General features: G+C 39.7%; 2 protein-coding genes across 3 annotated transcripts in view; one reads left to right on the top strand and one right to left on the bottom strand.

Annotated features, from left to right (window-relative positions):
* The window catches only part of STPG1 (sperm tail PG-rich repeat containing 1), a 226,672-nt gene that overhangs the window by 132,141 nt on the left and 68,900 nt on the right, over positions 1–25,631 (top strand). The gene's annotated exons all lie outside the window — the stretch shown is intronic.
* On the bottom strand, positions 147–25,631 carry RCAN3 (RCAN family member 3). Of its 2 annotated transcripts, none has more exons than XM_083369823.1 (5): positions 25,460–25,631; positions 17,755–17,987; positions 4,356–4,529; positions 3,004–3,175; positions 147–1,909 (listed from the first exon to the last, which is right to left on the bottom strand). In XM_083369823.1, exons 2-5 carry the CDS (start codon positions 17,932–17,934, stop codon positions 1,701–1,703), a joined length of 735 nt encoding a protein of 244 aa, XP_083225949.1. In that variant the 5' UTR covers positions 17,935–17,987; positions 25,460–25,631; the 3' UTR covers positions 147–1,700. The 2 variants fall into 2 exon arrangements, with proteins under 2 accessions (XP_083225949.1, XP_083225948.1); XM_083369822.1 differs by having other exon boundaries at positions 17,755–18,001; positions 25,430–25,530.

Raw genomic sequence — 25,631 nt, 5'->3', positions numbered from 1 at the left:
AAATAGGATAACCATCTCAAACTCTAGGCTGCATCAACAAAAAGAGAGAAGATGAAAAAGACTCTGCCCTGAATTTAATCTGATTCACAAAGAATCTGTAGTAATTAATAATTATACCAATAAAGCAGAACCCAACACTTCCTGTATCTGTTTTTCCATTTATTTCAGCCATAAAAAGACATGTAGTATTACAGAAATAATCGAATAAAGGTGGCATTTTGCAGAAAGACATTGGGAAGAGAAAGGTAGGCAAAGAGAACAATTTATACAACTGGTATAACCTTATTTCTCAAGTTTCTGTATCTGAATGATCGCCTTCCTCCTGCACAGCAGAATGCAAATTATCTTGGTGTACCTCTTCCTTTCTTCCTCAGAAATAATTAAGCTGGATTATTGGATGCCAGGGAGAAAAAGAAAATCAGGCAATAAAGAAGCAATTCAACCAAAAGCTCACTGGGAAATGTTGACTTGCATTCTCTATGACAGGGCTCCCCAACCCGTGGTCCGTGGACCGATCCTAGTCTGCAGCATACCAGAAACTGGTCCGTGCAAACAAGTGAAGCCCCATCTATGGGATGCAGGCAGCATGCAAAACCACACCCCCTCCGATTCATGGAAAAACCTCTCTCCACGAAAACGGTCTCTGGTGCCCAAAAAGTTGGGGGGGGGGGCGCTGCTCTACACGACAGCAGGCTGATCTACATATTGCATAAGACATAAAGCAGCTGATTTGTTTTTGGCTTAGCTTCATCAATAAACCAAGTTACTATGGCTTGTAGAACAAACCATGGCTAAACATCTTGGCACAGAATGTATGATCGGATCCTAGAAATGATAAATTTAACACAAATGGAAAACAGTTAAAGTGATGGGAAAGGGAAGCGTGAGAGGGCTATACTTCCTTGGCCAACCAGAATATTCTGAAAACAGGCTATGAAGAACAAGCTGCAGAAGACGACACTTCTTGCTTTGGAAATATCTCATGTAAGAGATAACCGTAGTAGGTGGAAAACTACAGATCAAGAAAATGTTCTCCAAAGGTAATGAATCCCTTCTCCACTGTATCCTTGTAGGCATTTCAATTTTTATAAATTTTCCTAATCGCAGTGGGCAGAAAAGAACTATTACAACTCCCAATTAGTTTTTGTTTTGTCTTACAACAATTCACAAGAATACCTTGACATTCAACACAAACAGCTATGGCACCCATCAGGAAAAAAAAACAACTCAAAACCACAAAAACAAACCTGCTTGAATATTTGATTCTATCACCTCAAAAACAGTTTGAGATTCTCCTACTGATAACAATGTACATTGTACATTACATGTATAATTTGTCACTAGATTACTTAGAACATCAAGTGAATCAGATTCATGGTATACAGCAGCACACAAAAATATGCATGAGAGACTCACATACAAAACCATGTGGTAGCCCAGATATAAATGGCAGCAGCCAAGTTCCTTCAGCCTTACAAACACCAAGAGGATGGTAACACAGATTACCAGAAACGGCACTCTCCTAGGATTGGCAGCCTAGTGGATTTGCTACATCTTGGAAGTTGACCTTAAAAATTAAAGTGCTCTTCAAAATGTCTTCTTGATGTGAGATGACTGCAAGAGGAGTCTGTTGCTGCTATGCGGGATGCAGCAATGCAAATGGGAGTAATCATCCACTGCCATGATTAAATAGCTTCAAATCAGTAGTGCATCCCACCTCCTACTTCTAGCATACATTCAAGAGTTTTTGTTTCACTTATTAAGGCAGGTGGTGGGTCTGGGCGGTGAGTTTGCACTATCTTCTGCTTGGGATTTTTCACTTCCTCTTCCTCTTCCGTTTCGCTTTCACACACATGGACCACAACGCTTGGAGTAGATTCGGTTCCAGCATGAAGCTCGTACTTTTCCCCTAGAGAGTATGAGAACACGGTAAGCAACCCTTTATACCAGTGTTCCTCAACCCTGACTAAGAGGTGTGGACTTGGCAGTTCCCAGCTCGCTGTACACTTGCCATAGTGACTGTAATCTCCCAAATTGCCTCTAATTCTATGTGGAAGGAAAGCAGAGTCCTCCAGAACCATAAGACTGGGGAAGTCTGCTGAAAGTCCAGTCAGAGCACTGAGCAGCAAAGAGAGGCTGGTGCAGGGGCAACAGGCCCCTTTGAACTCTTAGGTCCAATTTCACAAATAGGGTCTGAAATTCAATACTCTGTGGAACAGCAACTCTGCCAGCCACCATAAACTCACTGCGTCTCTCCTGCCCGGGACTGAGAGTGGTGCCATAGTCAAAACCTGGGTGGGCACATCATCCCAAGCTCTTGAGTGATCATACTTATTGTATACAGACTGATAATCTCTGGGCCCCTCCAGAGATATTAGACATCAGTGCCCCATTTCTGTGCTGTGGGAGCTCAAAGCCAATACAGTTCAAGGGCACTAGGTTGGGGAAGGATAATATAGATGTAGCCATACAAATTTTATAGGATCTCACAGAAAGTGGTCATAAACTGAGCACAAAGCCTCCAATATAATATTTTGAAACACTCTCTGATAACATTATGTATTATTGTTAACCAAAATGCCATATTTGACATCTGCTGGACTATTTCCTATGGTTTATCATGAAAAACTGCTTTTATTACTTTCTATTACCATAAGAACTTAAAAAAGGTCTGAAGCTGGAAGAGGCCAAGGTCCTACCAAGACCAAAAAATTGTGTTACAGATCGGCCAATTCATGGAGTTCACAAACCTGAAATGATTAATTGGTTTCTTTTACTATGACTTAAAGGATATTTCAAGTCCTTTAATAGCAACTAAACATCCATCAAAGTTCATACTCATTAATAGTCTTCTACAAACATGCCCATTTCCCTTCTAAAACTATCTAAACGGGTCGTCGTCGTCATCATCTTTGACAGAGGTGAATTCCTCAGTACTAGGCCTTGTATAACGACAGATGCATCGGTACAGAACATAGGGGGAAAAAAATAAAACATTCTTACCAGGCCCCAATTTTGAAACAGCGCAAAGCAAGTCATAGTTTATCATGGGAGTAGCATCTTCACTCTGCTTCCATCCTACGGGTGGGGATGCAGGAGGTGATATCATGAACTGTTTCTCAGGTTGGGGAGGCAAAAGGTAAGATTTCTCTCCCCCTTCACTGGGCACCTGAACCTGAAACAAAAAACGTTGTCAGAACAGTCAGGCACACCATATATCAGATTTCTTAAAGAAAGTCTCTATAGTCCTGCTTTCTTCTTTAATATTTCCACCAAAAATGTTGGGAATTGTTGTATAATATATCACATCTAGAGGACTCAAGATTAGGAAAGCTATAAAAATTATTTGGGGTTGTTATTTCACCGATTGGACAAGACACTTGATTCCAAGTGCATAGTTAATTTTCTCCTAGCTATTTGAGTTAAACACTTACCAGGGTAGTTAGTAAATAATACACTGCTAGAGCCAAATTAAGGTTCTATTTAAGTACCCATCCATTTTCAGTATCCACTTATTCAGTATTCTAGAAAGAAAGGTCACTCCTATTTTATTTTACAGCTGAATCAATCACTGAGCTAAGATTTTATCTCCAGCCATGGATGTAACCTTCCAATATTTTTAATAGCCTATATAGCCATGTAGAGAGACCTACAGTTTATGGCAAATGTTGCTGAATTCTAAGCAGACTAGAATGAATCAAAAAGAAGAAGGTGGGAAGATTCCGTGTAGGGTTCCACACATTGCAAAGTTTCTTGCTTATTTGTAGGACCGCCAGAATGGAAATAAAAGAAAAGAGATATTCTGCATAACTGATACAGGGCACAAAATAATAAAAAATATTCTATTTTTTTTAAAAATGCAGTGTTATCAAGTCCAGAACACTGTGTGTGCTTTGTGCGTGTGCTTGTAGTATGGAGATTTGACAATCCTGATTCTCTGACCATTAAGATATAGCACATCACAGCACATCTGCAAGAAATGTAATGGTCCACATGCAGATGACTTCCCAGTAGACACGATTTTCTCTATCCATTTTGTTTGTCGCTGTCCTGACGAGTTATTCATGTAAGATGCATTTAACTTCTCCAAGTCTATTTTTGTGGTGAAAGAACTACAGGTACCCTATGAAAACAGCTTCTTTTGTATCAGGAGCATCACAAGGTAGGCAGGGTTTGCCAGTTAAGGATTTCAAATGGGCTTTTAAAAGGTAAGATAATTATACTATCTGACTTAACATAAACCTCGTACAAACTGTTGTGCTAATAGATGATATGGAGCAGAAGTGAGGAGGGCCTCTAGGAACTATTTCTGTGTTTAACAGAAAGCGGGGGATTCAAATAAGAAACACATATACCTGGGCAAAATATAGCTTCAGTTTTTTCCCATTAAAATCTGTCTCATGGAGTTCTATCCGTGCTCTGGCTGCTGCTTCTGGATTGCTAAAGTTTATCCTTACTCTTCGGAAGCTTTTAAATAACTGGAATGTAACATGAGCATCGTAGATTGTGAAAAGTGCTTCAAATCTTTCCTAAGGATAGGGGGGAAAAAACATATAACAAAGATACATCAAAGCTTACTTCAACAAACAAACTTATCTAGAATGTTTCTTTGTTGTATTTTCTTTTTTTCTGATACCTTACATTGCAATATCTACAAAAAAACACAGACTCATGAATTACAGGTCTTCTTGCATTTAAAGAGCGATAACCTGTATTTAGAAGAGCACATAATGCTACCTTATATTGCCATCTAGTGGTTGCTATTATCATTATTATTGTTTTTAAAGTAAAATCTGCACATTAATTAAACACTGTCATCAAGTCGATATTGACTCCCAACAATCACACAGATAGACCTTCTCCAGAGTAATCAGCCTCAACCTGACCCTTCAGGTTTACCAACCATGCACTCAATATAATCTGCAACTAGCATGATTTTTCAAATATATTAGCGTCAGTCAGTTTTTCATTAAACAAACAATTGCTATAGCAATTCAGACTTTGAAAGCTTTTTAATTCACTATGGATTTAACATGGTTATAGATGAATCGTGCATATAGAGAAATTTTACCTGAGAATGCTTTACAGTGTTATCACAGTCACAGGAACCCCATGAAACAAAACACTGGAGTTGAGATAGTATGCATTTTAAATGGACATTTGAACCCAAGTTTGAAATTTTCAAAACTAAGAGTTACTTGGACCAGGCTGAATCTGTAACATGAAAAATGCCCTTTATGTCTGCTTCAAGGCAAGTAGTTGGGTGCTCTCACAGATTACTGGTTCGTACAAGGCATTAAGCTCATTTAACTTTCATACCTGTACATATTAATAGGTTGGATTCACATAATACACTAAGCCCATGATTTTCAAACCATGTGCCAAGGTGCCTCAGGCTATCACAGTTAACTCACAAGAGTAATGGAAAATAACACAGCAACAGCCTTCTAATGGATACTGCACAAACTTCCAGGAGCATTGTGGAAAAAATTATTGAGACACTAAGGTCAGCATGAATCAAGAAAGGTGGAGGACTTCCACATTAGAAACCATGAATCTCAGCATACAACAGCTGAGTTCACATAACTTGCCTAGGGTTGCAACCTTTGTGAAGGTTTGTGATTTATGAAACCATTCAGTGCCTGCCTTGATATAAAAATTGCTTCTCATCATCACAGTTCCAGTATTCCAAATTTAGAACTGATGATCCTTCACAGGCAGATTTATTTATTTATTTTATTTTATTTTATTTTATTTATTTATTTATAGGAATCACAGTGTAAGTGGAATTCAGCAAGAATTCCTCTGCATTTATTATTTCTCTGTTCCTAAGTCAGAAAAAAAAGAAACGGCGTTCATCCTATTATCTTCCAGATACAGTACCATATGCTGCTTCACCCAGCTGATGAGTATTGATGTTGTTTTTCCCACAAACAGCCACACTGCTTAGCTTTTTCTCCCCTTCAAAATTACAGCTTTAGTGCTGCTACCTGCTACCATCAAATATGGTCAATATTTGCATAGCTACTACTTTTTATTTACTAACATTCTGAGGGCATCCCTAAAATAATGGCATTCCCTGTCATTTTCATACATATAAAATTACAGGCAATCCCAAAATCTTGTTAATTCTCTCCCTAATATTTCCTATATGCAGTGTACACACTTTGTTGAACAGAACAATGGCAGAAATCACCAGAACACAGTTTGGTGAGATCTACCAAATCAACTGCCTGTCCTGTGCATAGCCTGCCACGTATTTGTTTTTGTTTTCATTGCCATATAATTTGGAGAGCTAGGAAAGTCTACAGGTAGTCTGGCTGCCAACAGCGGGCAATCCTGAATAGGACTCTGCCAAGACTCTCTGCATAAATGGTGCATTTTGTCCTCCCCTCAGTGTGACTAAAACTGTAGATCACATTGTGACTGACTGTAAGCTGAGAGCATATACCAGTCCAGTATCTGTTTTTTAAAAAAATATATATATAAACGATGCTGCGCTTCAATTGTTAGATGGCTTAGATCAGGGGTCTTCAAACATGGTCCTTTTGTGACTTGTAGACTTCAACTCCCAGAATTCCTCAGCCAAGCACATTGGCTGAGGAATTCTGGGAGTTGAAGTCCACAAGTCATAAAAGGGCCAAATTTGAAGACCACTGGCTTAGATATTTGTATTTGAACATAGATCTTTTAAACATTTTATTGTTTTTTCTAAGCTAGGTGAAATGTTAATATATATTGCTAATTCATGTATGATATACCATATGCTAAATAAATAAATAAAGTAGTCTGCCTTGTTAACCATGCAGCATAATCTACATTTAGAATTCTCCAGTCAGCAAGACTGGCTGAGGAGCGCTGGGAGTTGAAGTCCTCACATCTTGAAGTTGCTGAGGTTGAGAAAGACTAGTCTAAATTCTTTCCACTTCATGAATCACCAGCTCTGAACACATTTGCCTGACTCATTTTTACTAGAGGTTTAGTTTTTCACAGGGCTAAATATGAGGTTTCTACAGAAATGGGGGAAGGGATAAAGGGGGGGGGGAATGTCTGCCATAATTCTTCCATTAGCGTCAAGAGCTGGAAATGACTGTATTGATGCCCTTGTAGAGGACTATTGGAGCATGATTAGTGACTGAACAAAATGTTTAACCACATTGCTAACATCACAAATGCAGGTCATACGAGATATCTGGAAATCTCTCTGCTCAGAAAGTTGCGTGAGAAAGAGGACCCGATTTTTATTACAGACGTGATGCAGGGAGAAAATATTATATTTATAACCTTTATAGATGATCAATTCCTATAACTCATTTTAGAAAACGTAAAATCGAATGCAACTTTCATACCATCTTCACAGCCGGCTCAGTATTACCCATTTTAGAAATGGGTACTGAACAGAAATGCTGGACTATCCCACCTCTGCAGAAAAAGAGGCCTTGTAAAGCCAAGATCTGCTTCAAACACCTCTCAGGCAGAGCTCACGCCACTGAAAGAACAAATACAAGTCAGCATGTTACATTTCGTGATTTCCCAGCCAACCAGCCACAGCCTGGAATGTTATTACATCAGCTATTACATAATTCCCCTCTTCCATCCGAAAGCTGTTAAGCCAACTGCTTTAAAAAAAAGTATACATGTATCTGATTTATGGCCACATGTTATCAGTCCTTTTCCCAGAGCGCTGGACAAATGCTACGGATTTCTCTCGCTCTCCCCCTCATCTATTTTGGAGGTCAGCAAGCTAAACAGCCACCTATTACATGTGTCCTTGGCAGAGTCACTGAGGCAAAGAAATTCTCATTTATGGATGCCCAGGGCGATGTGCAGCCAAAAATAAATGCCACCTTCTTTCTCCGTTCACCCTCTTCTCTTTTGGCCCTAGTGGAAAAGGACTCTCCCCTCCCTACTGTCAAGGTCAGGGGGTGGGGGGGGAAAGATCTGTAGCATTGCAGCACTGCATCATCTCTAGATATGCTCGCTCAAGATGACCTTGTGCACCATTTCATTAAGTCACCCTGTTTTTTTGGAACACCAAAGGGAGTATCCTGCAGAGGTGGAAGCCAAGTGAATAAATCAGGATTATGGGGACAATGATCAGGCCAGGCTGTTACCGAGAGGAGTTACAAAGGATTGCAAGGAACCAGATCAGCATAATCAAAGCAGGTTATTTTTACAATGAAAATTGGTTCTTGCCTCTTTGTTCCACACAATGAACAAGGAAAAAAAATAATTGTATGGGAAAAGAGAAAAGTGCCACACAGGATACAAATCAAAATAAATGTTCTTATGATGGGGGGCATTATTCCAGGCATGTATAAATAATATTATAATAAGGTAGAAACCTTAAAAATGGCTATTTCGTTTTTGAAAATTTGATTAGCAGAAAGCACCAGTCAGACAAGAGATTCTTTTATGTATTTTCCCCCCCTCAAACTTAGAAATTAAGCAGATCAGAGGCCACTGATCCCAGAATAATTTGATACGATGTAAGCAAGACTGGTTTCAGATGGTGGAAGTTCAAATCAGATCAAATTCTATTTCTGTCATTGACTATGTACAAAAAGCAAAAAGGCATATATATACATGCAACAAGCAGACAACAATAAATCACAGAAAGAAACATCAAATACTGCCACTAATAACCAGTATTTGACGAGGGCCATCCTTTTGTGTGTTGAAGAGAAACCTGACATCTCTCAAAGTTATTTCATAATGTTGAACAGATATATGGTAATTATCATAGAATGCATTAGACAGGGATATTTTGTTACAGAAGGAAATGGATGGATTTCATTTGATTTGATGATGGAAAAAATACTTTTAGTAGCTGGCTTCCTTCCCATCCACAGACTGTGATTATTGCACAGCCCAGCTTCAATAGGTCTGGGGGACTTTGGGCTGGCCCCACTCTCTGAGCCCAAACCACCTCACAGGACTATTGTGGGGAAAACAGAAGGTGGGAGTATTATGCACACTGGCCTGAGTTGAAGAAATAAAGGCAGAATACAGGTAGTCCTCGACTTACGACAGTTCATTTAGTGTCCATTCAAAGTTACAGTGGCACTGAAAAAAGTGACTTATGACCGTTTTTCACACTTACAACTATTTCAGCATCCCATGATCGTATGATTGAAATTCGGATGCTTGGCAACTGACTCACGGCTCCAGTGTCCCAGGGTCATATGATCAACTTTTACGACATTCTTATAAGCAAAGTCAATCGGGAAGCCAGATTCACTTAACAACTGTGTTACTAATTGAGCAACTGCAGTGATCCACTTAACAACTGTGGCAAGAAAGGTCATAAAATGGGCCAAAATTCACTTAGCAACAGAAATGTTGGGCTCAATTGTGGTCGTAAGTTGAGGATTACACACACACATACATACATACATACATACAAATACACACACACACACACACACACACACACACATATATATACATACACATATACACACACACACACATATATATATATACATATATATGTATTTGTTCTCTGAGGTTTTCGCGGGTGCCTGTATGTGGATCCTTGGTTTTTCGGGTTTCTCCCCGCGTAGAACTAAAGGTGTAGGCGCAACGTTTCGACGAAATCCCATCCGTCATCATCAGGCTTGTGGTTTCTGCTTCCTTCTTCTGGGAGAAGTATGTGGCTGTTTGTTTTTCTTTTTTAAACTGCCAGAGGGGGTGTGTTCTGTGAGTGGAAGTGTGCTGATTGGGTGGGGATTATGTGTGTTCTGATTGGGTGGGAGTGTGTTTTGAATGGTGGGGGTGTTCTGATTGGGTGGTGGTGTGTTTTGAGTGGATGGGCTGGTCTCAGCTGCCAGCCTTAGACCTGAGCTGGTGAGTTGTGCTGTTTTTGTTTGCCTTCGTGTTTGTGGTGGTGCCATGTTTTTATAGTGGGTGTCAGTTTGCTTATTATGTGGTTTGGAGGGGTTTAAAGTGGCTGATGTTGCAGCTGTAGTTAGGTTTCTGTTTTGTGGTTGTGCCTCTTTATCATTGTGGGTTCGGATTTGCTTTTTGAATAGTTGTGTGGTGGTGATGTCATGTGATGTTATCATGAGTTTGGGTCTGGTATCATTCTTGGTGGTTGGGACTCGTCTGTCAATCAAGGCAGGTTTCCAAATAGCTGGTAGGCGAGAGGTATCATCTCGTTTGTTCATGCTGTGGGGGCGTTTTTCTATCTCAATGGCTTCTCTGATTATTCTGTTGTTAAAATGTTCAATTTTGGCGATAGTTTTGGTTTTTTTAAAATCAATTTCATGTCCCGTGGCTTCAAAGTGTTGGACCAGGGATGAAGTTTGTTCTCCCTTTCTGAGTGAGTTTTTGTGCTCTTCAATGCGTGCACTTATTCTTCTGTTGGTCTGTCCGATGTATGTGGTGGGGCAGGTGGTGCATGGGATTTCATATACTCCTTGGTTTTCTAACCCAATTATGTCCTTGGGGTTTCTTAGGATGGTGGATACTTTTCTGTCTGTGTAGAATGCTGTTTTGATGTTGTGTTTTTGGAGGACTTTGCTGATTCTGTCTGTGGTCCCTTTTAAGTATGGGAGGAGGGCTTTGCCTTTTTCTTGTTCTCTGTCTTGGGTTTTTGTGGGTGTCTCTCTTCGGATTAAGTTGGTAATCATGTTTCTTTGGAATCCATTGGCTGTTAGTACATTAGTGAGGTTGTGTAGTTCGGTTTTTAGGTGTTGTTTGTCAGCTAGTTGTTTTGTTCTGGAGATGAGTGTCTTGGCTACGGAGTTGATCTGTGCTGGGTGGTGGTGTGAGAGTGCATTCAGATAGCGGTTTGTGTGCGTTTTTTTATGGTAGATAGTGTGTCCTAGGGAGCCGTCGGATTTCTTGTAGACTAAAACATCAAGGAAGGGAAGTTGGTTGTTAGCTTCTGTTTCCATGGTGAATTGTATTTTGGGGTGTAGGCTATTGAGGTGTGTGAGGAAGTCATCCAGTTTTTCTTTGCCATGTGGCCAGATTACGAAGGTGTCATCTACGTATCTGAGCCAGAGTTTGGGTTTGTGGTTGGATTTTTCTAGAGCGAGGGTTTCAAAGTGTTCCATGTAGAGGTTTGCGATGACAGGTGAAAGGGGTGATCCCATGGGTGCTCCCATGGGATCACCCCTTTCACCTGTCATCGCAAACCTCTACATGGAACACTTTGAAACCCTCGCTCTAGAAAAATCCAACCACAAACCCAAACTCTGGCTCAGATACGTAGATGACACCTTCGTAATCTGGCCACATGGCAAAGAAAAACTGGATGACTTCCTCACACACCTCAATAGCCTACACCCCAAAATACAATTCACCATGGAAACAGAAGCTAACAACCAACTTCCCTTCCTTGATGTTTTAGTCTACAAGAAATCCGACGGCTCCCTAGGACACACTATCTACCATAAAAAAACGCACACAAACCGCTATCTGAATGCACTCTCACACCACCACCCAGCACAGATCAACTCCGTAGCCAAGACACTCATCTCCAGAACAAAACAACTAGCTGACAAACAACACCTAAAAACCGAACTACACAACCTCACTAATGTACTAACAGCCAATGGATTCCAAAGAAACATGATTACCAACTTAATCCGAAGAGAGACACCCACAAAAACCCAAGACAGAGAACAAGAAAAAGGCAAAGCCCTCCTCCCATACTTAAAAGGGACCACAGACAGAATCAGCAAAGTCCTCCAAAAACACAACATCAAAACAGCATTCTACACAGACAGAAAAGTATCCACCATCCTAAGAAACCCCAAGGACATAATTGGGTTAGAAAACCAAGGAGTATATGAAATCCCATGCACCACCTGCCCCACCACATACATCGGACAGACCAACAGAAGAATAAGTGCACGCATTGAAGAGCACAAAAACTCACTCAGAAAGGGAGAACAAACTTCATCCCTGGTCCAACACTTTGAAGCCACGGGACATGAAATTGATTTTAAAAAAACCAAAACTATCGCCAAAATTGAACATTTTAACAACAGAATAATCAGAGAAGCCATTGAGATAGAAAAACGCCCCCACAGCATGAACAAACGAGATGATACCTCTCGCCTACCAGCTATTTGGAAACCTGCCTTGATTGACAGACGAGTCCCAACCACCAAGAATGATACCAGACCCAAACTCATGATAACATCACATGACATCACCACCACACAACTATTCAAAAAGCAAATCCGAACCCACAATGATAAAGAGGCACAACCACAAAACAGAAACCTAACTACAGCTGCAACATCAGCCACTTTAAACCCCTCCAAACCACATAATAAGCAAACTGACACCCACTATAAAAACATGGCACCACCACAAACACGAAGGCAAACAAAAACAGCACAACTCACCAGCTCAGGTCTAAGGCTGGCAGCTGAGACCAGCCCATCCACTCAAAACACACCACCACCCAATCAGAACACCCCCACCATTCAAAACACACTCCCACCCAATCAGAACACACATAATCCCCACCCAATCAGCACACTTCCACTCACAGAACACACCCCCTCTGGCAGTTTAAAAAAGAAAAACAAACAGCCACATACTTCTCCCAGAAGAAGGAAGCAGAAACCACAAGCCTGATGATGACGGATGGGATTTCGTCGAAACGTTGCGCCTACACCTTTAGTTCTACGCGGGGAGAAACCCGAAAAACCAAGGATCCATATATATGTATATATACAGGTAATATGTATGTATGTATACACACACACACACACACACACAAAATAATAAAACATCCAATCTGTTTGGATTTTTATTCTGCTCAGTCTTAGAGGCTCTGAGTGGGTTATTACACAAGCTTTCTAAATTACCTCCTCTATCCCAATTCAACCCTTTTATCCCATCTCAGGAACAGAGAGTGCTGTCTGTCTCTGGATCCTAACCCAGTGCAAGGAAACAGGCTGCTCTGCCAAAAGCACTTCTCCTGCATGCCACTCTTTTCCCAGGCTCTTGTATCCTGCCTGTTAAAGCAGCCTTCTCCGCCTGGGTTGGGACGACTGACCAGAAATTCTGGAAATTGCACCCCATCGCACTGGGCAGCCTCTGGATGGAAACAGGTGCTCTAAAAACAAATAGCATGTCTTCCCTTCCTTCCTTAATAATGTATCCCTTCTGCTGCTTCTGGGTAAAAAAACACCCCATATCAAGCCACTTCTTTTATTTTTCACTCTGGATCTAGTTTCCATTCTTTTTTTCCCCTTACTGTTCAATCATGTCCAATTCGTGACGACTGCCTCGACAAATTCCTGTAGTTTTCTTGGCAATGTTTTTCAGGGTAGTTTTCCATTGCCTCCTTCCTAGCCAATTTGTTCCTAAGGCAGGACTGGAACTCTTAGCTTCCCAGTTTCTAGCCTGATGCCTTTACATCAAACTGGCATATTCCATTCTAACACTGAAGGAACTATGCTATTCTGTTTCCAATTCCAAGTATCTAATGTGGGTATCTAAAAGGGCCAGATTCAGCTTCCACAGCATTGTCTAGCACTACTATAAATGTCTAAGAAATAAGCTGCATTTTATTCAATGGACCTACTTCTAAGTAAACATGCACAGAATTACATTCTGAGAAAGGAACCTCAGCAATCAGCTCCACAGTCCAGTATTTATCTGCCTGTCTATCTTTCTGATGTAAAACAAGCCCCAAATGACCATAATTATTTAGTGAAGCAACAGCATGATCAAACAATGTAACAATACATCAAGAAAAACTGACATGTATTTAATATTCATATTCTTCTCAGATCCTCTAATAACAGTTACTTTAGTAACAACTGAGAAACATAACAGAATGATGTCCTCTCTCTGATCTGTGTTTGTAGCATTGTGAAAAAATATTTCATTACCATTACAATTTCACAATTTTTCTCACAGGCTTATAGGACATCACAAATTCAGTTCAGGTTTAAACAAAACATTCTAGGTTCAACAAACAATGGTTTATTAAGGGAACAAGCAGTTTAAATGCTCTCTCCAACTTGTCTCCTTCAAAAAAGGTCTCCTAGTTTATTTAAATCATAGATTTCCAATTAGGAAACTTAATGCTTCCTACAAATCTGAGGTGTATCCACAACTTTTTAGACTAAAGAATACACATAACTCTTAGGAACGGCATTTCAAAACCTAGCCAAAGATTGGATAAAAAAATAGACGAGACAAAAACAGGAAATATGGTTTAATTTAATTTATATTTATTTTCCACATTTTTATCTCAGCTTTCCTTCAAGGAGCTCTAGGAACTCCTGGCTCAGGAATTCTGGGAGTTGAAGTCCACAAGTTATAAAAAGGCCATGATTCCCCACCCCTGATTTAAAATATAGTCCATGGGTCCCCCAAGAACCTTTTAGGCATCTGTGAAATCTAAATGATGTTGTCCATTTACTAAATTTATACGTCACCCATCTCATTATTCAGCAACTATGGATGGCATATAAATAAGTAAAATCCAAGTTTAAGAAACATTGACCTAGTGAATTCCACTATCTAGTGAGGATTTAACCAGGTCTTTCTGGATCTAGTCCAACTTTCCAAGTATTGAATATGAGTATTCCCCATTCAGTTGACTCCTATCCTAAGCAACAGCATTTAATGCAATCTATATTGCAATGAATCATATTTTTAAAAGACTTTAAATAAGATGTTGGAAGAGTTTATTCCACTTTGTAAATTTCATGAATATAAATGAGCACACAGAGCTCCTTTAAAACTGTATTTCACACCGCACTTTAAACAAGGAAGAAAAAACATGTTTTGTCACCAAAGTATTATAGACAATTAACTCCCAGTTTCTTCAGAAACAAATTCAGCCTCAACTAGAGCTGTCATGGAAACATATTTGCCTACGCATTATTAACCTTGCTTTATGACTGTCAGGACAATGAAAAGTAATAACAGCATTTCATTTGGCGTTTCAGTCTCTCTGTTTCAACAAAAACTTACTAGTTTAAAGAAAGGTATACCGAAATAGAAAAAAACCTGCCTCTCAATATTTAAATTTTGAGAATTATGACATGCCTTAGTTCTATGAAAGAGGGCTATTTGTTAATAGAAAATCTGTTTCTTTGAAGAACTGAATTCCAAATGAAAAGTTTTGATACTAAGCATGGCCTCAAGGCAGCTTTTATCCAATATCTAAATCAGACTCTGAAGTATGATGTGAAAGTTAATCTATCTGGATTTTAACATTTACCTCAAAAGCTTGACAACTTAAAAATGTTTACATTTTAATGGTTTTCTTGATTTTCATAATCAAATTTAGGAAAAATAAATAAAAATGCAATGCATTTGAAGACATACAAGAAGTTCCTGCAAGAGAGTCTAGCTTACAGTATCCATCCTGTAGATAGGGAAATAGCTGTGGGCACTAGGTCAGGTTTGTGTGTGTCCTACGTGGAGGAAAGACTGTGCAAAGTGCCTTAACCTGGGAGAAGGGAAAGGGCAGACAGGATTATTGCAGGAGTGATGGCAGAGGGAAGCATGGCAGGAGACTAGAAGTGGGGAATTGGGACCACAGCTTAAAAGCAGCTGCCTGTTCAGCCCTTGGCTTCCACCCACTGCGTACTGTATCCTCACTTGCCCTGGACTCCAGCTGCTGTTCCTGAATGCCAGGTTGGTACGTGACAGAGCTGCCTTCATTCATGATCTTACTATGGACGAGGATGTTGACCTGGCTTGTTTAACAGATGCCTGGTTTGTCCTGGGGGGAGATCCCCTCCGAGAATTGTACCCAACCAGGTTTTGCACCAGTTGAGACCCTAAGAAGGGGAAGAGAGTAGTTTTTGTAATCTGAGAGCAGGTGGCAGGTGTTCCCAGGAAGGTATTTGCACAACTTCCTCTAGTGTGCACAACTTCCTCTAATGTGCCGGTTGTGCCCTTTCCTGGATTGCGAAGTCCTTCAGACAAGTCACTCGTAATGGTATGTTGGAATGACCTTGGTAGACAGCAGGAAGAGCCACAGCCTGGGGAACGCTCTAACAAAAGGCAGCTAAGTTGGCAAAAGTAATGGTGGGATGACAAATGCCTCAGAAGGCACCCACCCTAGTTTCATAGGCTGCAAGTGAGAAATGTACTTTCAGACTTGCAAGATTCTGTTGATATAACATTACAATAAAGTATATTTACTTCATCTGAGCATGTTTCCTTTATGGACTACTTCGCAAGGCTGAAACCTCGTCACTTCACAGCTCAATTTCTGCATGAAATTCAAGGTGCTGGTTATGACCTATAAAGCCCAACAATAGTCATTGGAGAAACCATTTACTACCATGATATCAGCCCAGCTGGTTCAATCTGACAAATATGGCATGTTCCATGTTGCTTCAATTTACAACAGTGTCATCAATAGGAATCTGAGATGTGTGCCCTTTTTGTCATGGCATCTGCCCTCTGGAATGAAATCTCGCTTGATATCTGTGTGGCTACCAGCTTACTGGCATTCCAAAAAGTCTTAAAGACCTGGCAATTCTCTAAGACTTTGGGTTATGAAGTTGAAGCGCCTGCTGGATTGTGTGGGATTACCAGTTCTGCCGTTGGTTTTTGTGGTTTGTTGTTTTATTTTCTTATAATTCTTGTAATCATGGGACCAGGTGGAATCAGGTGGTGTTTCAATTGAATAAATTAAATTACTAGGGAAATGTCTGCAGAGTGTCCTAATAAAAAATTTGCTTGAGTTGTTCTCATCATGCTAAGTCATGGTTCCCTTCATCATGATCAATTGCACAATTGGCTGGTTCACTTATTTATTTATTTAATTAATTAATTAAATTTTTATACCGCCCTATTCCCAAAGGACTCAGGGCGGTTTACAGGGCAGCATAAAATACAATATAAAAATAGTATAAAATTAAAATAGATTAAATTACTTAAGCCCAACAATTAAAACAATATTAAAAGCTAAAACCCCTTCAGTCCAGGCCTGATAGATCAAAAAACCAGGTTTTCAGGTCCCGGCGAAATGAACCTTTATGGGAATGCAAAAATGTTTAAAAAAGAAGAAATGGGAATGATTAGTCTCCTACTCCCACAATCACCCTTAAAACAACACAATAAAAAAGCCAAAAATCTTCAATCCTTCCCTTTCTGGGTGATGTTATCATAAGCCTTCAGTGGTCCATCAGCTGAGAAGAGAGCAACTTGCAACTTCTGATCCAGAAAAAGATTGTCTGTGCATATCCTTAAATTTCACAATCACAACAGCTGGCTTCACCCAGTCTACCATGCCAGCACCAAACCACAGCATTTGTGAATCTTTGTAAAATGGACAGTTCTTGTGTACATTCAGACAACTGAGTACATTGAGCTATACACTCTGCACTAGGTGGCAGTGATTTCAAAGAATAATATTTTTTTAATTCTCTCTAAAATATCAAGAATCAAACCTGGATTTTTGCTTACAAAGCAGATATTTCACAATGAACTGAAGATTTACAACACTTGTTTAAAATATATCTGAGGAAGCATGCAGTAATCCACCTCCAAGTAGAGTTACAACTCAATAGTGGATCCCAAAGCAATCTTCTAGACTGTGGTTAGGAGCAGAAATCAGCATTTTTAGTTCTTTATATACTATCTAATTATATAATTCACCCTTTGTAGAATAAAATAACTACCCAGTACTATGGTAAAAAAAAGCGTATATTATTTGAATCAAGCACCATATTTGCTTTTCAGTAAATTTTACACTAATAAACTGGAACTGGGTTTGCCGATGGCACTATTGTTTTTAAAACCGTTTACCTTTTCCTCTTGAACTTCAAACACTGCTTCATGAACATTGCAAGCAAAGAGTGAGGTAGGAAGATCACTTAAATCCATCATCTCTTCCAAGTCTTCTTCGTTTTCTCCAAAAATCATTTCTTCCTCTTCTTCTAGGTCACTGCTGTAAAGGTCTGACTGACTATCACTCCAGGCCTTCATTGTATCATTAATCACTGTCCATTCAAAGCTTCTTTCTGCCTCTGTATTCTGTGCTTGTAGGAAGAGTCTTTCAAATGAGCCAAGAGAGAGAGGGGAAGAGAGAACAAAAACAGTAAGAAAGATATTTTTCAATGATTTCTTATTGTGGCTGTTTTTAATGGTTTAAAAGTCATTACGTGCAGAAATAAAATCTGACTTTAGAGCAGTAACCCTGGCTCATTTTATAATTCGTTGACTTCTAGTGTACGAAGGAGTCAGATATGAATAATAAGCTTGATGCAATACTCAGTCTTTTATCATGAGACAGGCCTAAATAAGACTCCCATGCACTGGATGGCATCCAAAGACTTAAACACACTTCCTGTTCCAAAAAATATCAGTTCTAGAAACTGACAAATCACCTCTGGAATTGCACATTCTGAGAGTAAATGGAACCTTCCAGGGAACACAAGAAGGTTCTAGGGACAGATTGTACAATTTGATTTCAGAGCATCCAAGAAACTGCAGACCACCTCCTTTTCCATGGAGACAAAGAGAAGGAAGTGATATGGGGTGTTTTTCTGATTTGGGGGGAGAGGCAAGGAGTTAATATGGGAGAGACTAAAGAATATCTCTGATCCATCAAACAAAGTTCTTCTGAGTTTCCAACTTCCTTTCAGGAAGGAAGGACAATTAAGACAGCAAGTACGACACAAAGAGGGGAAAAATAATAGGAACAGGAATCCTCTTTTCCCTACTTTTCGCTTTGCTGGAAAGAATCTGACAGAGATATCATAGATCCTCCCCAACACCACATGACTCACCAATTTATTTAGAATTTTTCTTTATAATATTAGGGATGAGCAACTAACTTTTCCAGGAAGTGATACACGCTCATTTACAAGAAACTGACACTGGACAAACGAAGAAGTCTCCTCTTTTTCTTTCCCATCCCTACAGGATCACTACCACCAATTAGGCTCAGGAAAGAACCTAGAAGATTTTTGCTTATTTCTTTTCTTTTTTAAAAAATGTTGTTTCTTATTTGTATATATTATTTGGATGCTGCTTTTGGAGACTGTTATCTTGAAAAACTGCATTTAAAAATTATAATAAATACAGATGGAATTTGCAGAAGATCATGATGACACCTAATAGGCCCTGAATTCAGAAGCAAACCAGCTTTAATAGTTTTCTTAACCTTAGCAATTTCAAGGTATCTAGACCTCAAGTCCCACAATGCCTCAGCCCGCATGGAAGTTGAAGTCCACATATCCACAATGTGTTGGCTTTCTATATGAAGTCAGCCTTTGTCCTCTCTAAACCTGACATGTAATCTGCTGGTGTTCAGAAATCCTAAGTCATTCCAATGTTAGATGGAGGCTTGTGTAGTCAGGTTGATGCTATAGCACCAGAAACACCACATCATGAGATAGTCAAATTGGCAAGCATCCTGCCATTCTTTACTGTGAGACAAAAGGAGATAGAATCATGTGCCTACAAATTTTGGCTTGAAAATATATAGATCACCAAATATAGCAAAATACTTGTTCAGTAGTACTCAGTATTTGATATTTAATCATTAAATTCCTTTACAAGCTGAATGTTTTCAGCTTAAAAACTAAATAGTTTTCAAAAAAAACATTGTCAAGTTGAATTTCCACATAATCCACTTCTATTAAAAAAAACACTGTATGTAAATGCATTTTTCTATTTTCTACTGAGATGCTCAATAATGTTCATTTTAATTCTCAGAAACTAGCCTGTTGCATGAACCTTTTATTTTAAAGCCCCTCATATATGACACTCGAGCCATTGTGCATAAAAATTAATCACAAGCACTGCTTTAAACTATGAGTTTGAAGAACATTTGAAGGCAAAGGTTGGCTGGACCAACAAAATAGACACAATTTACTTACCGGTAAGTGTATACCAGACTGAAAGAACAAACCTGGCAAATGATTTCTCCCCTTCCCTCTGCCTGCCCATTGGAAAGCATGGTTTCTATAATGATGGGACTTGATTTGTGCTCAGGGAGAAAGATTACAGCATGTTCATTTTTAGTTCCAAAATATTAATATTAGACTTGGCCTACCAAGATTTTCACATGCCCTTCAAGGAAAGTCACAACTGCATAACGATAGAAGTTTAGTTATATTAGTACTTTAAAGACATATTTAAAAATAGCCTCAAAGTAGAAGTACATCATTAAAACTATCAACACTACACAACATTTTAACAGAAAAGAAAGAACCCACAATAAAAGTTAAAATCACTACAGATGGAATACCTAGGTAGGATAACAAAGCCTTAGAAGTAAACAAAAGATGAAAATGTGTAAGTTCAAAAAAGATCCTTCTGGTTAAACATGATGTTGACACTAGACCTAGTAAGACGTCAATTGTAACTAGGCAAGTAAGGCTTTTAGCAATCAAAATCTCTGTATTGAAACAGTTCATTTCTCCACAATGTCTCGAGAGACATATTTGAGGGGGCTTTTAATAAATACAGTTTATCACAGGCATCTTTGCTAATTCCCAATATTCAATCCATTACATAATCATAAATCAGTTACTAAATGTATATGTGGCCCAACTCCCAGTGACTTTGTGCAACTTATGAATTGTTGAGCATATTTAAAAATAAAGAGACAAAAAATGGCAGAAATTATGAAACTGGATAAGGACAAAGGAAAAAAGGGTCTTCAAACACCCTAATGAAAGGTTGAGTTAGCTCTTCAGGGCCTTCTGAAAAATCAGTAGGATGGAGGCTGTTTGAATCTGGGGAGTGGAGAGGCCCTCGCTCCAGAGAGAGGGCACAAGGCAGAAATCAAACACGCTGAGTTTTAAAACATCAATGCAACCCCTGAATTTGGTTCGGATCAAATGCAAGGTGCAGCTTGCTCAGAACAGACATAATATGGTTGCAACAGGCTGTTCCTTTTAGCAAACTAACCAGACGGTCCTATCCTTGCTTCAGATTCTGGGCCAGCCTCTAAACAGTTTCACTGGAAGAAAATACAGCACTAATCTGATTTGTAGGTTGTCAGGGCCTGGAGCATGACAGATACCTGGTAAACCAGGTCAGGCCACAGCAAAGGATCTGGAGGAATTGCCAAATGATGAGTGTTGCCTATACGCCAAAATTAGTGAAGCAGATGGGTGGAAGGAGAAAAAAAAATACACAAAAAAAATATCCAGCAATATGAAAAATGAAGGACATTCTGTATTTCTGAAGAAGAGAAATTAACCTGCAGCTATGCTCATAATGAGAATCTGATGACTCACAATTCCAAAAGATTTCAACATATAATACTGCAGCGTTAAAGTTTTCAGGGTGTTCAATAGCTGCAGGAGAAAGATTCTATAGTCATAATAATTACTGCCAATTAGGCTGCTTCTCTTTACATAGTGCTCCCGGAGAAGCCCAGTTGTTAACTGAGTGTTTTAGTATGACCTTCTATACTCCCTAAAAGTGCCTTACATTTTCTCTGTGTGGGAAGGGTATTTAAAAAGAGAAGAACATACAGAACTGAATTAATTTGTTAAACGGATTAAAGAGCTGTATTTCAATAATCTACCTTAACAAAAAGGAGATCACAAAGCAACTTTTCTAGAATAAAGATCTTTAACAGAAATAAAATGTTGATTTACCAAGAAATCTACAATGCAAACAAAACACACTGAATTAATAGACGAGAAGGAATCTTCCGTCCAGAACACTGAATTCTTGCTTTGAGGAATTAGTGAACTGAGATGACATAAGCCAGCTCCAATAGCCTGTTTCAGTTTTTGCATTTGCAAAGAGATTAACATATACCAACAACTGCAAGAGAACCAGAAAGCTTACCAGAATGGCTGGCCTGTTTTAATAACTTAATAAAGTGACTAATATATTTAATCAGAAGATTGGGATTTCATAATTTATAGGTTATTTGTACTGAGCAGGTACCTCAATGGAAAAATCAAGTTAACATTTTTTTCATACTAGAATTATCAATCAAAATCAGGTGCAAAATAGATGGCATTTGCCAGCTGAAGCCAGAAGTGTTTTTATGATAATATGCCCTAGGAATAATGTATCATAATTTTTTTCATATAAAAAAGCCTTCTTTTCCCCTAGTATCCTTTTTCAGGCAAACCTATAGCACTGTTACCGTTAATGAAGGATAAGTCTCATTATATAGGATAACTATTGTACCTAGCTGAGTATCGATTCCAAAGAAAAACATGTTGCATTGTCTTCCTTGAGATTTTGTTTTTCAGGATTATGCAATAGAAGAAACAAGAAAATAATAAAAAAAATATGCCAACATCAACCTACTATGCTAGGAAATGATGCTGAAAGTAACAGAGAAGAAATGTATATTTTAGCAAAACAAATCTTGTCAAACATTCTACTGAAACAGTTTCAATCCATAGGTGGGAGCATCTAGCTAAAGTTGCTTATTGTCCAAAACTTAAGCAGTGATGGGCCTGGTAGCATTTGGATGATGGACCAACAGGAGATTCCAGAATTCAAGATTAGATGGGAAATTGAAAAAAAAAATCTCAGAAGAATAGAATCAAGCTCAACTTGAAGAATTTTTCTTTAATTCAAAATTAGAAAGGCACATGCAGCGGAATCAATTGTGTAGCACAATCTTCTATATGGCTGAGGGTATAACTCAACTTGTGGGTGAACATTGACTCTGAGCATTTTTGATTCTGTGGCAAACTCTGACTTTATAATAACATGCACATGATTGTGACCTCCAAAACATTGTCAAGTTGAATTTCCACATAATCCACTTCTATTAAAAAAACACTGTATGTAAATGCATTTTTCTATTTTGTACTGAGATGCTCAATAATGTTCATTTTAATTCTCAGAAACTAGCCTGTTGCATGAACCTTTTATTTTAAAGCCCCTCATATATGACACTCGAGCCATCGTGCATAAAAATTAATCACAAGCACTGCTTTAAACTATGAGCTTGAAGAACATTTGAAGGCAAAGGTTGGCTGGACCAACAAAATAGACACAATTTACTTAAGTGTATACCAGACTGAAAGGAGAACAAACCTGGCAAATGATTTCTCTCCTTCCCTCTGCCTGCCCATTGGAACATTCCCTTCAGGAATCTGAGAGACCAGATTTGTAAAGTCATGAAACTGAACAATGTAGAAGCTAATTTCTATGCTAATAAGAAGTTTATCAAAGCCTTAACCTCAGGGGCACATGACTGCACACAGTTTGATATTAAAGGTAAGTATTTACCTTCTCGAGCCTGAAAACTTGAGGATTAAAGCATTTTAAAAATCTGTATGACGTACTTGCTTGTGCTGTCAGCCCTCCACCCCCATGAATAAGGAAATTATACATCCTGACTAAGGCAGGGCAAGCATTTAATTTTTTCCTAAGAGAAGGACTGTTTATTTTCCTTAGCACACTATTTCCTCCTTCACCAAGACTGCTTAAGAAGAGAAGGCTAAAGTATTATCCTGTCAGATGCCCACTACACAGTGGATAAGTTTCACCGTTCCCACATGGCAGGAAAGAAAAAACAAATCAACTACATTACGTTAAAAAATGTAAAACTATGGTTTTAGGCAAGGTAAGATACAGAATTAAGGTATGATTCTAGATTGACATTACTACCATAGTTTAAACAAGGTATCTGTAGGGAGATATCACCAGGAATTGCAGCTAGTTTAAAACTGTTAGTGGATAATCTTAATATTTCCCTCCAGAAAGTAGGGACTTCATGTGGCTGGATCACACTGTGTGAAATCAGTTTCCTATTTTAATTAAATCAGGCCAATCAGTAGATCGGACAAGAAATGAAGAAGAATTAAGTCCAACAATTATTCTGAAAAGAAGAAAGCTATGAAAAATAAATTGGCCATAAACTTGTGTGCATGTGGCAGAGGAAGCAACAAAATAAAGGAAAAGCTCCTTAAAATGATAAACAACCCCACACCTCTAAAAAGACTAGTTGTGTCTGAAAGCACAAGGACATAAACAAGCAAAGAAGACTTAGAAACTGGAGACAGCGAATATAATAAAGAAGAAAAGGAAGTCTTTATTTAGCGACTGTTCACAGATATGGATATCTTTCATACGATGAAAAGGTACCCTTGCAACCAATCCTTATATCTATCTCCTTCACAGATCTGCAAAGGAAAGGAAAACTGAAATAAAGGCTCAGAAACACAGCGCAGTTTCACTTAGCGACCACTTCACTTAAGACTTGAGGAACCCATCCCAATGATGGTCGCTAAATAAGGACTACTTGTAGCTAGATCCAGCAACATTTTGCTTTAGGAGCGGAGAGCATGAGCAGAGTAGGAAATACGAAGCAGAACAAGAGGAAACAGACATAAGAAAGAATGGGAAAGTGGAGCAACCCCTCCCGAAATCCCGAAAGGGGATGCTATTAATGTAGAATAAGAGGGGGAGAGATGAACAAGAGACCCCAAGAATGGGAGGAGAGCTTTCCTAACTCATGTTTTACTTATGCAGGGACGAATATAATTTTTTTAAATCTGTTTTTAACTTTTGCATTTTTGTTTTTAATCACCCTGTAAACCGCCCTGAGTCCTTCGGGAAAGGGCGGTATATAAATGTAATAAAATAAATAAATAAATAAATAAATAAATAAATAAATAAATAAATAAATAAATAAATAAAGGGGCAGTAGAAGGGCTCAACCTCCTGGCAATATTGAAGAGAGGTTGGAGACCCACAATCAGCAAAAGGGCAGCCCCCCCCCCCATACATACACCTTTTAATGGAAGAAATCAATTCTGGGGTTGAAAAGACATCCTTTCTTGGATTAGTTTACTAGGCGTTTCCAAGAGCTAAGTCCGGGGAAGGGAAAGGAGAATAAAGAGCCTAAGGCAGGGGTCTTCAAACTTGGCCCTTTTATGACTTGTGGACTTCAACTCCCAGAATTCCTCAGCCAGCTTTGCTGGCTGAGGAATTCTGGGAGTTGAAGTCCACAAGTCATAAAAGGGCCAAGTTTGAAGACCCCTGGCCTAAGGTTTTGGGCAGGATTTTACCGTACAAACAAACGCTCCCTTCGGTCCAGTTATTGCTTCAGATCGGTGGCAGCTTTAGCCCAGTAGCCCCTCTCCTCTCCTCTCCATCTTTGGCCTTCGGGAAGCAGCACCGCAGAGAAGAAAAGCCCGGAGAGGTAGAGTACTCCTGCCCGTGGAGGTTCCCCCTGCGCAAGGACGGCAAGGCGGCTGGAGTTGTCCGCCGCGGAAGCTCCCAAGAAAGACCCCTTTGGGCTAGTCGGCTCTCCTCAGCACGGCCTACCTGACGGGGTTGTTGTGGGGCCGATGAGAGGAGGAGGAGACCCCCGCCGCCCCCCCCCCAAACCCGCAGCGGGGAGGCGGAAGAGAGGAAGGGCAAGCGGCCCTCAGGGCGGGCCGACGGAGGCCGACAGTAAGAGGGAAGAGCGCCGGGCGAGAGGCGCCACGGGCCCCCAAGAGCGGCGGGGGTCGCGAAGGGCAAAGCCGGCGGGGGTCACCGTTGATGCGTCCCTCGGTTCTCTCCTCACTCACCCTCGGGAAGCGACGACGGCCACCTTCGCCCGGCCCGGCCAAGTCCAGCCAGCCGCGGGGCAGCGCCAGCGCCTCAAGAACCGCCTCCGTCGATCGTCTCTGCGGCCGCCCGGCCGACTCGCCCGTCTTTCCTCCCTCCCTGCGGGGCTGACGGAGGACTTGGCGCGC

This window comes from Vipera ursinii (genome assembly GCF_947247035.1).
Source record: "Vipera ursinii genome assembly, chromosome: 9".
In the NCBI taxonomy this organism is placed as follows: Eukaryota; Metazoa; Chordata; class Lepidosauria; order Squamata; family Viperidae; genus Vipera; species Vipera ursinii.
Note: the sequence above shows the minus strand (reverse complement) of the source record. Positions and strands in the feature narration are given on the sequence as shown.